This window comes from Glossina fuscipes, unplaced genomic scaffold (genome assembly GCF_014805625.2).
Source record: "Glossina fuscipes isolate IAEA_lab_2018 unplaced genomic scaffold, Yale_Gfus_2 61, whole genome shotgun sequence".
NCBI lineage: Eukaryota > Metazoa > Arthropoda > Insecta > Diptera > Glossinidae > Glossina > Glossina fuscipes.
The window spans coordinates 398,159-413,686 of record NW_023998433.1 but is presented as its reverse complement, the minus strand read 5'-3'; the positions used below and the strand labels follow the sequence as shown (position 1 = coordinate 413,686).

Below are 15,528 nucleotides of genomic sequence, written 5' to 3'. Positions count from 1 at the left end.
TTTTTTTTTTTTTTTTTACTCGCTCGGCAACTCTGCATGAAATAAGACGCTTTCTTGCAGAAAATTCTTGAAAAAGAAAAAATTCTCCTCTTTTTTTTTTCTGAAAACTCTTGAAGTAGTGAAAATATATATAGTGAAGTTGCGGCATTTAAACAAAATCAACAAAGGCTTCGACGTCCTTGTGCTTCTCCGCAAATTGCGCAGCACCACCTGCTGTCTTCAACCTCGTCCTGACAAGACTCACTTCGTCAACTCACCTGTACATTGGACATCAAGTAGCGGCGATTCCTGTCAAATTCTTAAAACTGCTTTAACTTACAAGGCTTTGTTCTTCTCTGTCTCTGTCGGTTCCACCAAAAACGGCTGATTTCCATATCCCTTCTTTTCTCGGTAAGTCAGTTGATCCTTTTCTCTTGCCTTTAATCTAGCACGAAACCTAAAAGTCGCCCGCCCCTCAAGGGGGTGAGGCTCTCAAACATGTTATCAAACGATGATGATTTCGAAAATTTTGTTCGAATCACGCATAGCAAGGGTTCATTTAAAAGAAAAATCACAGCCCAGAACGAAGGTCTCAAAAAGATCATCTCTGATAAAAACAATTCATCTGTAAAAGACTTGACTGAGGATATCAATATCACCTCCTTAAAGTCCCCGATCGCTCCCTCTAGGAATAGGCCTCCCAATAAAGACAGCTCTGTGAACAGTAACAATAATCGTAGTCCCATAAAAGGAAAGAGCTCTGACCCAACTAGTCCAAATCGTTATAGTGACGACACGACCGGTGAGTGCTACGTATTCATTGAAGTATTTAACAATAACCTAGAGAAACTTTTTCGCCTTAACTCAGATTTATTTTTTTTCGAACACATCAAAGATCTCAAATTGGATGGTTTGATTAATATCAAAACCATCATTGCCACTGCGGTTGATGCCAACAACTTTATAATAAACAATGATTTTGGTCCAAAGTCTTGCAAGGCCTACATCCCTAGAATTTTCACAGAAAAATTTGGGATCGTAAAAAACATTCCACCTTCAATTAAGGAAGAGGACTTTCTCAACTCAGCTACCTCTGATATTGAAATCATTTCTGTTACAAGAATCCTCAGAAGAGACCCTGCAGACAGAGAAATGTTCATCCCAACAAACAGCCTAAAAATTGGTTTCAAGGGTAAACTAATTCCCAAGAGTATAAAATTCAACTATTGCAATATTCCAGTTGACTACTTCATTCCTTCCGTCAGACTCTGCTATAATTGCGGCCGATTTGGTCACATCGCCAAATTCTGCAAAAGTGAGGAAAGCAGATGCCTGAACTGTGGCAAGTCACCGGCCTGTCCTACGGACTCATGCCTCTCAATCAAACGTCTAGGTTGCGGGTCGCTGGACCACAACGTAACATTTCGAGAGTGTCCAAAAAGAAAGAAAGCGGAAAATTTAAAAAAAATTTTAACCATCCAGAACTTATCTTTTAGAGAATACAAAGAGAAATTCTCTAACAACCCATACAATTTACTTGAAAATTATGACGTAAACTTCCCAGCAATGAAGGACAGCAATGCTCCTAACAATATCAGAGACCCTACTATTGATACAAATAATATTTTAATTAACAAAAACTTCAATGCAGTTTTAAAAAATAAAACAAGTATTCCCAAGTCCTTGCATAGAATGTCTCTCAAGACGCCCTCGACTTACAGTAACAAGTCGCAGGAGCCAAAAAAACCTACCCCACCCCCTGAAAAGCATACTTTCATCAATTACCACAAATCCATTGAAATGGAGATAATTCTGGAAAAGATTTTCAGGATTCTCTCCATCTCTTCTCAAGAAGACATGCTTAAAACCATCCAAACAGAAATAAGTTCCCTTAAATCAAAATTTGATCTTTTAAAACAAGGTACATCTGGGTCGGCCCTATCATGTTCTAACATTTCTCATGACGTCCTTCCTACAGTATAACATACAAAGCTTCAGGCGTAATGCCCATTCTCTTGATTTTTTCATAAATTCCAACCGTACTGATTTCACCATCTTGAGTGAAATCTTTCTGTCCGATGAAAAAATTTCCGATCTCAAAATCTCAAATTACAACTCCGCTTATAAATGTAGAAGTGACGGCTATGGAGGTGTTGCCATCCTTGCCAGAAAAGGCATATCCTTCAAACAAATCCCATTTAAATCGACTGCTGACATTGTCATTATCAAAACCTCTTGTCTAAAACCTAATATCGTCATTGCTGCTTGCTATTTCAAGCCCAACATCCCCATTCAATCTTTCCGGGATGACTTTAATCGTCTCTGTGATATGCTCAATAGTTTCCACAATGTCATAATTGCAGGAGATTTCAATGCAAGACACCCTTGCTTTGGTGACTCCGTGTCAAACAATAAAGGCAAAGCCTTGCAAGAAATTATTAAAGCTAGTAACTTCTATTGTCTGAATGATAATTCACCAACCTATTTTCACTCTACGACCAACAATTGTGGTAGCGTGTTGGATCTTACTTTCACTAACGCAACCCATCTCACATTCAAACGGGAGGTTAAAAAAGAAATTTTCCTGGGAAACAGCCACCACCTTCCTATTCTCTTTAATGCCACCTCTATTACCTCGTACAAGATAAATGACTTTATCTCGAGGAAAAAACTCCTAAATAATCTTATTCACGTATGTCTTGAGCCACAGGTCGAATCTATCCAGTGCCCATTTCAACAAGAAATAATTAACGCCAAATCCGACATCCAAATCTCGAATTCCTACTCACCAAATCCTTGGTGGAACGAGCTGCTCACTTCACAGTTCCGTAGATTACAGGCTGCTAAACAAAAATTTTCCAAATACCCCAATATTTCTAATTTTGAAGATTTCAAGTTATCACATAAAGAATGGAAGAAATCGATTAGAAAAGCCAAAAGATGCCATCGAGCCCTCGTTATCGAAGAACTATGCTCAAATAGCAATACAAAGCCATTCTGGAAATTTTTAAATGGTCATCGCACCACAAAAAAGAAATACAAACACCCCATTTGGGATGATCTCAACAACAAATCCTACCTTGAATGGCTGAAAGCTCAAGTTCCCTCGACATGTGGTCTCCAAACCTCCTTACTTAACTCTCGGATGGAAAACATCTCTCCATTCTCCCTTGATGAACTCATGCACGTCCTTAAGTCGAAAAAGACGTCCACAGCAGCAGGCCATGACGGAATCAAATATGAAATGATAAAGGTCCTTCCCATGCCAAGCCTTCTAACCCTGCTATCTGCTATAAATGAGCGCTGGATGACCAACTCGTTTCCCACCGTTTGGCGTACAATTAAAATAGTGCCCATTCCTAAACCCGGAAAAGATCTTGAGATATTCACCAACTTCAGACCCATATCCCTCTTGCCTGTTCTTCTAAAAATTACCAACCAAATGATTAAAGAAAGACTAACAAAATTCCTGAATCACTCACACCTTCTCCCGTCAAGGTCCTTTGCTTACCAAAAAAATATCTCCACCGGTATGTGCCTTAATGAAGTCCTTTTCACAATTGCAAATGAAAAAGCAAATGGAAACCAGGTAGTCATGCTTTGCTTAGACATTAATAAAGCTTACGACTGTGTAAACTTAGCGAAACTGGACCAAATTCTATCTGATTTTAAAATCCCGCCACAAAATAGGCATTGGGTTCTCAACTTTCTTTCCTCGAGAACTCTCGTATTAGATTCACATACAGTCGAAGTTTGTGGAGGCTTACCTCAAGGTAGCTGTCTCAGCCCAGTTCTCTTCAATTTATACACACCCGGTTTACATCAATTACAGGACAATTCTACCCATTTATTTCAATATGCTGACGATTTCCTCATCATTTCTGCTGGAAAATCATTAATGGAAGCAGCCCGTAACCTCGACACCAAAGCCAATCTTTTTCACAAACTTTGTGCAGACTTAAATCTAACTTTCAACCCGGAAAAATCAAAAGTCATTCGCTTTGCTAAGGGTCCTAAAAAAATTTTTTACATTACAATCAATGGTATAAAAATCAGTCCGTCTTCCTCTTTTAAATTTTTGGGCAGAATAATAAACTCAAGTCTAACCACGCATGAGCATTACAAGGATAGCCTCGAAAATTGCAACACAGGCTCAAACGTCATCAAACTTCTGACCAACATTCACACCGGACTCCCACCTAGGAAAGCATTAAACGTTTACAAATCTATTGTTAGATCCAAAATTGAATATCCCTACTCTACATCGTGTAACGCTCCTGCGTATACATTAAAAAAAAATATAAACCTTTCAACACTCAATCCTAAGACGTTGTACCGGTTTGTCCCCCTCAACACCAACATCAATTTTACGTTCCATCTCTTATGAACTCCCCATTGCTAAGAGAATTTATCTTGTAACTGCAAAAGAACTTCTCAAGGTAAAAATCTTCAAACCTGCCTTCTTTGACGAGGTCGCTTCCAGACACAATCATGTCATCAGTAGTTACTCTAACTGCTTCAAAAAATTCAGTAACATCTTCAATAAAGTTAACTCAATACCCTCCTGGAATAATATTATTCATGATAAATGCGTAGTTGAATTAAACTTACTTAATTCAATCACCAACTCAAAAAAAAATCGATCAGGGTCTTGTCTTCGAATCGCTTGTCTGCAAAAACTTAACCACTTCGTCGAAAATAACTTCAAAATATACGCAACGGATGGATCTATCAATTCGGACATCTCTAGTTTTTCAATTATTGAATACCCAAATTTACTTATAGGAAAATTCAAAGTTCTACAAGAACTATCATCCACTTTCATTGAACTTCTGGCCATCAGACAAGCAATCATCCACGCATCTGAAATTAAGCTGAAAAAATTTGTAGTTTTCTCTGACAGCAAATCTGCTCTAATTTTAATCAAGAACAAAGACCCATTCAATAAGTATGTCTTCGATATCTACAACCTTTTAAAAGACCCAAGTATTGAAAAATGCCACATCATCTGGATCCCAGGTCACTGCGGTTTTAGTATCAATGAAAAAGCTGACTTCCATGCGCGTCAAGCTAGGTTCGATGGTACAGTTTTGTCCATAAACTATCCCCCCAGCGAAACTTTTCTGCTAGTCAAAAAACTCATCATAAAAGAATGGAAAAATGAGTATCATGTTTTAGCTAGAGAAAAAAGTGACCGGCTGTTCTACAAAATTTACCCTTTTTTGACACCCACGCTTCTACCTAAAGGAAAATTCACAACATGGGAATTTAAAGTTCTTCACCGTCTTATGAGTAATCACACCTACGACAAGGTCTATTTTAAAATGATCAAAGTCTCCTCCTCTGACATCTGTGAGGATTGCAATATTACTGAGTCTGCCGAGCACCTTATTTTTGAGTGCAGGAGGTTTGACATCTTTAGACAATCTTTCAGTATATTTAACCTGTATAACAATCTATATGAAATTTTTCGTGCTGGTAACTTTAGGCATTTGAAGCAACTGACTGCCTTTATCAAATCAGCTGAGTTTTCATTCTAATTTTACATTTAGTATTTCTATTACAATCACGAATCGCCTACACTTTTTCTTTTATCGGCATTATTAGCCGGATCTTGACAGTACAGTACCAAGTATGGTGATTTATGGATTGACAGCGGAACAGAGCCTCTCATTGCGAACACTCTGCCACATCAGTCTACCTATGCTTAAATTTTTTCATCAATCGCTCTCAACTTCGTTTCTGGATTATGGATCTAACATTAACTTAACTGGTCTAATCCATCTCTAAACAAACAAAAAAAAAAAAAAAAAAAAAACATGTAAAAATTTTGGCCAAATAAAATGAAGTGAAATACTAAGCATTTTTAACAGGAAAAATGAAAAAAATCACATTAAATATTGTAAAGCTTTTTGAAACGGCGCGAATACTTATACATATTACACGGGATGGACGGGGAATTTTCTAAAATGCGAATATGTTGGAAACTACAGGCAATTTTGATCACAAATATATAATATTCACTTCACAATCAACATTCGAAAGACGACATATATTAGCAAACGGCAGCTGAAAATTTTTTCTGACGCGTCTTTTTTGTGCTAGTGGAAAAAGAAAAAAAAAACTTCGCTTATGTCAATTTGGAGAAATTTAACAACGACAAAAACTAATAGTATTTGATATAATTCTTTAATGATTTCAGTTTCAAGTGAAAAATTATGCTTGTGTGTTAAAATACAATCTCATAAGCTCCTTAAAAAAAAAAAAAACTATTAAAGAGCTTCTTTTTCTTTTTTACTTCTAGATTTTTGGTAAGTGTTTCCCGGGATAGGATCCATCACGGCTAATACCACATTAGTCCGTCTCCGTATGAAGTCAGGGTCTGATTAGATTATTGCAAATGTAAATGAATTTGGGGATTATTTTGTGAATAGCATTGATAAGAACAAGAGATTGGGGATGGCTGAATATGGTGCTGAATTAACTTTCTCATCTGGTGGTCCATCTGTACTTTACAATCAGGTTGTAGATAAGGCTTCTGATTTGGATGCCAAGGGCATTCCAGATTCTGAAATTAACTTATACGATTACGCTACGCACGCTATTTCTTTGCATTTGTTGAAATCTGTGAAAATGCTGACGGAAAACGCGTGAATATCTTCTCTGAACTTTTTTTTTATGAATATCTTAAAGGTTTTAATATTAATGGCTTAAAAGAAAACAAAACAGTTATTAAGGGTGATTTCTAACAACGATTTGCGTTCTTCGGATCCAAAAAGGTTTATCTCTACGATTAAAGAACATATACGCTCGATGATCCCTCAGATTCTAATTAATGAATTTGGAGAAATAATTTTTATTTGTTCTAATTCTTGCTGCGATTATGTGTCCAGTACTTCGAGTAAATCCTGTGGCATACCGATTTTATTTATCATATTTAGATTTTTACTTGAACTCGAATAATATTGATTTTTGCATCTTAAATGAAGTTTTTCTGAAGATAATTTTATTGAAGTTAAAATTTTTAATTATACTTCAGCCATCGACTGTTGTGATGACAGCTATCGTGGTGTTAGTATACTAGTAAAGAAAGTTGTAAATTTCAGATGTATTCCACAATTCTGCTATTAACATTATTATCCGAATCTTTTCATAGCATCATGCATCCAGTGTTGATGTACAAACTGTTCGATGAACAAAATGTGATTCTAGCTGGAGACTTCAATGCTAGACAGTGTTTATATGACGATCAGCTCTCGAACAAAAAAGACAAGACCATCAAGTCTGCTAGTACCGACTTTTCTGATATTGAGTCCTTCTCACCTAAATCTTGGTGAAACTCTTCCCTGTCAATACTTTTTCGCAAATATCAAGCTGCAACGAACAAAATGAATAAATACGCCAATTCATCCAACTTCAATAAATATATAAAAATACTGAAAGAATGAATGTCCACAGTAAGAAAGGCGAAAAAGACACATAGAGCTGTCATGATTAAACTGTGCTATGGCAATTGCAGCTCGCGTTTTTTCTGGAATTATATAAATGATCATCGACATTTTAGTCAAAAATAAATGGTTGTGCTATATGGAATGACCATGATAACAAAAAATACTTAGATACGCACAAGAACTATATTCCAAATGTCAGTCAGATTACAATACCTTCAATTCGTTTTGGTAGTGTCACCAACACACCCTTCTTAATACGTTGGTTAATGTATGTTTTACATTCCAGAAAAAGAGCTACAGCAGCAAGTTGTGATGGAGTTAAGTATGATATGATCAGAGCATTCTCTGGGCGAAGCTTAACTATACTGTTGTATGCAATTAATAACTACTGGTCTTTTAATTTTATGCCCTTAGATTTGCGATATATCAAAGTTGGTCCACTTTCTGAAGCAGATAAAAACTTAAATGATTTAAATAACTTCAGACCCATTTCGCTGATATCTGTGTTCATAAAGATTGTTAACCTCATGGTTAAGGAGAGACTAGTGGTTTTCTTGAAAATTGGGAACCATATTCCAGGTCGACAGAAAAAAAACCCAAATCTACGAATATGTGCGTTGTAACTTTTCGCATGCACTACCTAAACACGGATGTAGTCGTCTAATTCTCATCGTTCTTCGCATGTTTTCCGTCCTGGCTCGTCGGATGGGGGGTGTCCAAGTATCGGATATACAGAGACGTGTTAGGCACTTGCCTCGCTACGATATTTCCTTATTTTAGAGTAAAACCATGCTTATTGTGAAATCAGAAAAAAAAGCTTTAAACCAGTCTAACCCATGCCCTGACCACCTAGCCTCCACCTCGCTTCTCCGCCTCCCGCCGGAAGTGTTACCAGTAATGTTACCTTTAATAACAACGCATTTCTTTGCTATCCCTTTCAATGAATGTAATCCACAGTTTTAATTCCATATTTACAATTCACAAATTTCAAAGAAAAAAAGGAAGAAAATTTAGTATCCAAGCTTATCACTATCTTAATACGAATTAGTATAAAATTACCGATATACAATTCACGCTCTGCGTCAATAATTAATTACATAAAATGACTTACTGAAACCGCCAACCACGCCGATGCGCATCGATGCAGCTGAAAGGTGCTTTGAGTAATTATAAGTGCTGGAATTATCGTAAAAAAAGTAGAATTAATAATGAGGTACTAATACATGTCAGATAAGCCAAGGATAGCTTCCCTCTTAGAGACGGTGTGCTCCGGGCATTACGCCGGACGATTTAATTTCCGTCCTTCTTATATTTTTTACCTTTTTGCTTCGGGCCCTTTTCGTTATTAAAAGATTTGGGGAAATCCGGTTATCGTTTCCTTGAACGACTCAACACAATAGCTATCCTTTCGTAAGTCACGATGGGACCACCAAACTAGGATTATTTTAAACTCTCCCAACGAACAAAGAATTGGCACGCTAGAAGAATCTGCAGAGCGCTATCTTTTTTCTTCTTCTCAAAACAAAACGTGTCAGTGTAGAACCAAAACGATCATATCGCAACCACAAATGATTTGCAGATTTTGTTGTTGTTTTACCACTGAGTTACAAGTCTTTATGCATGCGCCACAGTCGGCAAGATTTCATTAAATCAATCGGATTAATTCCAGCGAAAAATGGGTCGCATGGAAGTGAAATTTGTTTCTTTAGATTTCATTATAATTGCTTAATATCACGGTTAAAGATGGCTTTGAAAATCACATGCCACTTTCGGCAAGAATTCATTACAATATTTGGAATGATTCCGTTGATAAATCGAAGGAACACTTCAAAGATTTTCTTTAAAAATTACGCTAAAAATCCACAAAAGTAAAATCCAACAAAACCACTCTATGCCATTATCAAAAAAAAAACTCTTTTCTTTCCTTTTAGGGTCCCCCAAGTTTCTTTTTCTCTTATTCCTACGCGCCGCTTGTCGTTTTTTTCCGAGGCTGCCAAACCTTTCCTTTTTCTTTTTTTCAGTTATAGCGTTAATGCCAGTCTAAAGAAAGCTGGTGAATCGGTTGTTATGTCCTCCTTGGACATCAGCAAAGCCTATGATTGTGTTAACTTGATGAAGGTTGGTATTCTTTTAAACTTTTCAATTCCTCTTCAAATACGTCTATGGATGCTAAACTTTTTATCCAAGCGTGTGTTTATAACGTCAATACGGTGGTATTCCACAAGGCAGTTGCTTGAGCCACGATGCATGTGCTGATCTTAATTTATATTCTAACTCTAGAAAAACAAATGTTATTTATTTTGCTAAAGGTTCTAAACGCGAAATTAGGCTCTTTATCAAGGGAACTAAAGTTAATCAGATAAAATCTCTTCGATTTCTTGGTAGAATTTTAAATGACACCCTTACCCTTCATGCGCATTATGATAAAGCCTTCAAAGACTATCAGTCTGGATGTAATGTCAAACTCATGACTATCATGTCACTTTTGCTTTCCAAAAAGGCTTTGACATTGTACAAAGCTTTAGTCAAGTCTAAATTTGAATATGCCTATCTTGTCATTTTACAAAATATATTGAGAAATGTATGCAAACATTTCAAAATGGAATCTTAAAACATAGTACTAGACTGAACCTCTCAAATACTCAACATATTCTCAATGTCATTTCTGGTGAATTACCCGTTGCCGAAGCAGCGCTTTTTTGTATTGCTAAGGAGTTAATTAAGTTCAAGGTAATCAATTCTTCCTTTTTCTAGAAAGATATATCTATCAGCGATACTGTCTTTTGCAGCTACACATTTTATTATCAAAAACTCCCTTACAAGCTAAATTCAATTCCTGTCTGGAATTTTGTTATCAATAAATGTAGATTCTTCACGAACGTCCTTGAATAAATCTCTATCTTGAAGCAAAATGTCAATACTTCTTAAGTCAAGAAAAGCGTCTTCTTTATAACAACAACGGCTAGGATATATATGCCACTGACGGTTGGACATAATGTATCTAGCTCCTCGGCAGTGAAACATCTGTCTAAAATATTACATAAAATCGAAATTGCAGAGGAACTTTCCTCGAATTTTATTGAATTGCTTGCTATCGGACACGCTACTAAGGTAGCTATTATGGTCTTAAAAACGTTGTTTGTTATAAGGTGGCCTCCTCGATCTGTTTGCGGAGAAAAATGTACGTCATCTTTATAAACTGGCTTGCTTTATTAGAAAACCCCAATCATCTTTTCTTTATTTTTCAAGCATAATAAAGATAATAGTTTATCTTTATAGCATTCACTTTTTCAGTCAAAGTTTCGAACACTAGTTTTACATCACTTTCAACAACTCAACAAAACATTACACATAACATTTCGGCTTTAGTTATCATGGCCGCAGTTTTTGTTTTGTGATTTATTCATATTTCTTGCTCATAATTACTACTGTTTTTTATCTCGACATATAAGCCACAAATATTATTGGCTTAGTATACAGTATAGTTGTCTGCGTTTGGCGTACCAACAAGAACTTTTGCATTCGAGGCCTTACTCGACGGTTTTTATATTTATATATATTTAGATGTTTATGTGATAGATTATGACGTCGAGAATGAAATACCAAGTAAGACACGAAAGTAAGTGCACGAATTAATTTTCATCTTTTAAAATACTTGTAACCATATAATTACAACGTATTCATCCCATGAGGAAAGCACAAAAAAGTTTGATATATTGAATTTGCTTAGGGAGCATGTTAAGAGTAGCTAACGATACAACGAAAAATAAATACAAAATCAAGAGCGGGCAGCGCAGATGTTGTCCATCGCAACAAGTTACAGGATCCAATGACTTCAATGAATATCAGAAATATTTAAATCTTCGTTTATTATAGCGCTACGTGTCATAACAAGAAGAAAAACGCAAGAAGTTACTTATCACCAGGAATACCAAATTTTCTATAGAGTCACTTTTTCGTTTTGGCCTTAATACCACATTGAACCCATTCCGCGCAAATTTTTTTCTATTTCTTGTCTTATTTCTGATACAAAAAACGTAACGCTTAAGTAAAAATCGCCAGCCGCCAGCTACTAATAGCTTCTGGAGCCCAACAACTTTAAGATAACAGATAAATGGCTCACTGGAGGCACATATGTTTTTCCTATGCCATTACTCACACCAATTCTCCCTAAAATATATTCAAAAACCCCTTTTGATACGCGAAACTTTTGCAAAAATCTACATATAACATAATATACATAAACATTTTAATTTACGTTGTTGACGACTGTATAAAATCATTTACTGACAGATTTTCGGGTAACGTAAGAGGATTTGAAGTGTTCTGAAAAGTCCTTCTACGTCTTACACGATTCCTTTTCCGCCATTCTCGCTGTTCCTCTACTGTCAGATGACATAATATAAGGAAAGAAACCATTCCACATGATGTGTATAGATTTTCCAACTTTACTGTACTATTTAATAACAACATTTTACTTACCTTATTATTTTGGTTTATTCAGGAAAATGTATTAGACCAGTTTATGATAAGACTAATATGTCCAGTTGATCAGTTTTTATATATTTTCTTTACAATTAATTTGCTTACTTTTCACACATTAAATTTTTCTTTTGTAAGTAAACAATTTTGTTATTTTTTTTTGGTATGTTAGAACGAAATGTATAAAGCCTACAGATTGGGAGGCTTATATACCAGTAACTTGAGATGAAGGAACTTTTCTGCTGAATTGCTCCATTGGTTATGAGATTGAGAATAGCAGTTAAATAAATTTCCGCACGAAGCCGGAGGATCGAATGTCTGGTAGATGCGATTTCCTGTGTTCAGCGGCGAAGATGTATAGATAGTCAATAAGATGCTGTCGAATTCCGAATGAGTTTTTCGGAAAAAAGAATTATAAGTTTAGGTTGTATTTTTGTTTTTTAAAATAGTGAGAAAAAAAGAGATTTAAAAAGAAATCAGCAGATTTGGTAAATGCAGTCAGTTGTTTGAGATGTGTATAATCGCTAGCACGAAAAATTTCATATAAATCATTGTATAAGTTATTATTATTATTATTATTATAAATTTAGCCAGAGAATAAATTCTAAGACTAAAGTCTTAAAGCACTAGCATCTAGGGCTATCGGCTTTTATTAAAAAACTCTACCGCACTTGAGGTTTGAACCCACGACTATTGACTTGCTAGTCGAGACTCTTGCCTACTCGGCCACTCAGGCGGATTTATGTATAAGTTAAAAAAGGCGAAACGTTGTGTAAGGGTGTTCTTCTTCATTCAAAAATTAAATGCTCGACTGACTGCTGTGTTGCATTCTTCACAGATATCAGAGGAAGTCGCCTTGATCATTTTTATTGTCATATGTATGATTGGTCATGAGTCTGCAAAGTATTATACTTTCCCATGTTGTAAATTTGCCATACGGCAGAGGGTCAAAGGTCAGGAAAGGATGAATTTTATAAGAAAAACGATCCTGTATGTATGATGTATGATGTTTTTCCGAATTAAACGAATTAAACGATGATTAACATCAAGGCCGATTTACTGTCAGAAAAGATAACAAATTTTTTTATGTTGTTGGCTTTAGCAAAAGCAACAGGTCGTTTGGTAGCAAGAAGTTCAATAAAATTGGAAAATAGTTTTATTTGAGACTTTGAATTTACCTAGGAGTAATTCAGTATATTCGAACTGTCCAAACTTATCCAACTGTTTGTGGCATATATTATCAAGTCATTTTCTAGGTAGGAATTTAATTTTTGCAAATATACGGCTCGAAGACTTGAGTGAGATAAATTCCTTTTAGAATTAGATATATATATAGACTTGAGAATATTCAGATCGAAAATGTGAATAAATTTCTGGTAGCAGCTGATATAGCCGCTAGAGGCTTCATAATATCTGGAGACCACCCATTCGAAGAGCGAAGATCTAGAGATTTTCACTTTTAAAAGTTTCTACACAGTTGGAAAATAGACTCTCTTTGAAAAGTCTGTATCTTTTTGATTATGCAATCCGCAGAGTTATATGAAATGGAATAGGCATATTCCAGTTTTGATGGAACTAAGGATTTATACATTTAAAGTTTTTTTGGGTGAAGTGCGTTTCAGAAATTGGTCATAAGTTTGATGACATTTACTTGATGACATGACAATTAAGAAATGGTGTGGATATTCAAATATATGGCTTCTGTTGTTCTGAAACCGATGTAAACTGGCAGTGTATACGTTGAAAAGGATGGGGCGCAAACAGCTATCCTCCGCGGACTTCAACTGAATCCAAGCGCATAACTAGAATTGGAGAGTCTAAAGTGTAATAGAATTTCAAAATTTCCTAGGATCTTTTCAAATTTACCAAGACCAACACAATCATATGCTTTGTTGACGTCTAAAGCAAGCATTACGACAAAAAATAAAACCATCGATTCTTGAGGAAGAATTGATATAAGTGTGAAACATAATTGAAATATAATGACTATTCCATAGGTGAACTTCTATCCTGACTTTCTATTGAAAATCAACGCTATTTGATTTTCAGAAAGTTTGTTCTAAAGCATTACCAGTCAAGGAAGCAACATTAGAGTGGAGGAAGGTTGGCATGGTTTTGTTAAGACAATAGAAACTACGAAAACTCATAACATCGCAGAGGGTTTTGCACCTGTTGCTCGGAACTGTATCGCGAAACTGAGAACGTCTCGAATTTAAATCGCCAGCAAGAATTATGTTTTGAAAACCTTCAAGGAAGTCACAAAGCCGTTGTGTTTCACTGCGAAAAATCTGAATAGGAGTATTTCGTTTGAAGTGACAGGATGGCTATTGTAAGATTAGGCGTGAGAGATGATGATTTGACAAAGTGAATATGTCTACAGAAGACTTATATGGATTTGCTTAAAAACGATTCCTTTTTTAATAAGGATGGCTACACGTCCATAACCATCGGCGGGGAATTTATGTACCAAATTATAGTTTCCAACTTTCAAATCACGCACATTCTCGTCGAATAAGAAAATTTCACTAAAGATAGCGAACTCTATAGCATTGAAGTTAAGCTAAAAGTCCACAGAGTGATCATTGCGCCGAAAACTTTGGATATTGTGTTGCAAGAAGCACTTCATTTTTACTTACGGGAGGGTTAGATGCACCTTGTAGAAGCAGATCGTAGGATGATTTAAGGGCGAACATTTTAGCAGGAAGATTTTTAAAGTGGTCTTCACTGAGTTCCCAAGAGAAAAAATTAAAAATTTTGCCCAGAAGTTCCTCCATCTCTGTGAACTTGTGATTGTTGTAGTAGGTTACAGTTTAAGGGGGAATAATGGCTTGACTTATTGGTCTGTAAGCCAGTGTTAGAGAAGTGATTTCCCATTTTGGAATATTAGTCTGTGTAGGTTGAAGGAGATTTGGTGGAAATTTTTTTTGGTTAATATTTTATTCACTTCGTTGATAATGCTTCTTGTGTTGTTAGAGGTAAGATTATTAGTGGAAAATTTACCTTCTAGTAATTGTTGGTACACTCAAGAGAGTTTACAGCATACTTCTCTTTCTCTTCGCGGAAGGAAATATTTTGAATGGATAGGAATAACCTGTCATTGTGTCAATCGCCTATGACAATCGTTGCGTTGAGGGCTTAAGATGGGTATATAAATCTTTAACCAGAAATAAATACATTTTATCGTATGAAACTCTTTCATGAGATAACTAATAACTATTATTTCCCATAGCCCAATTAAAAGGGGAATGACAACTGAAGAAATTGATTGAGTGAAATAGTAATATAGAATCAACTTTATATATGAAAATTCTTATTCAAATTATTCTCAACTCACGAATCGCAGTTAAAAATCTTCTGTTTGGATATGACGGTTCTTGATGATGGTACACAAACGCTTCTGAAAGAATATGTGGATTTGCAGCATTGCACAAATAATATTTGATTTACGTTTGTGCAATAATTTAATTTTTATTTTATTTCTGTAAGTTTTTAAAGATTTATTGGGACTACTCATAAGAGACTGGTTCAGTTATAAACGCTTTTCAATTTATTTTTCTGTAGAGTAACCCAAATATAAAACTTCATATTAATGCGAATATTTAAAACTTTCATAATT

At 35.6% G+C, this 15,528-nt stretch overlaps 1 protein-coding gene across 1 annotated transcript in view; it reads right to left on the bottom strand.

The window, feature by feature from the left end:
* Window positions 1-15,437: 15,437 nt before the first annotated feature.
* Window positions 15,438-15,528, bottom strand: part of LOC119637899 (staphylococcal nuclease domain-containing protein 1-like) — a 3,713-nt gene continuing 3,622 nt past the window's right edge. Inside the window, exon 4 of the mRNA XM_038034340.1 lies at window positions 15,438-15,467. Coding sequence (XP_037890268.1) covers window positions 15,438-15,467 — 30 coding nt within the window. The remainder of the gene's footprint in view (window positions 15,468-15,528) is intronic.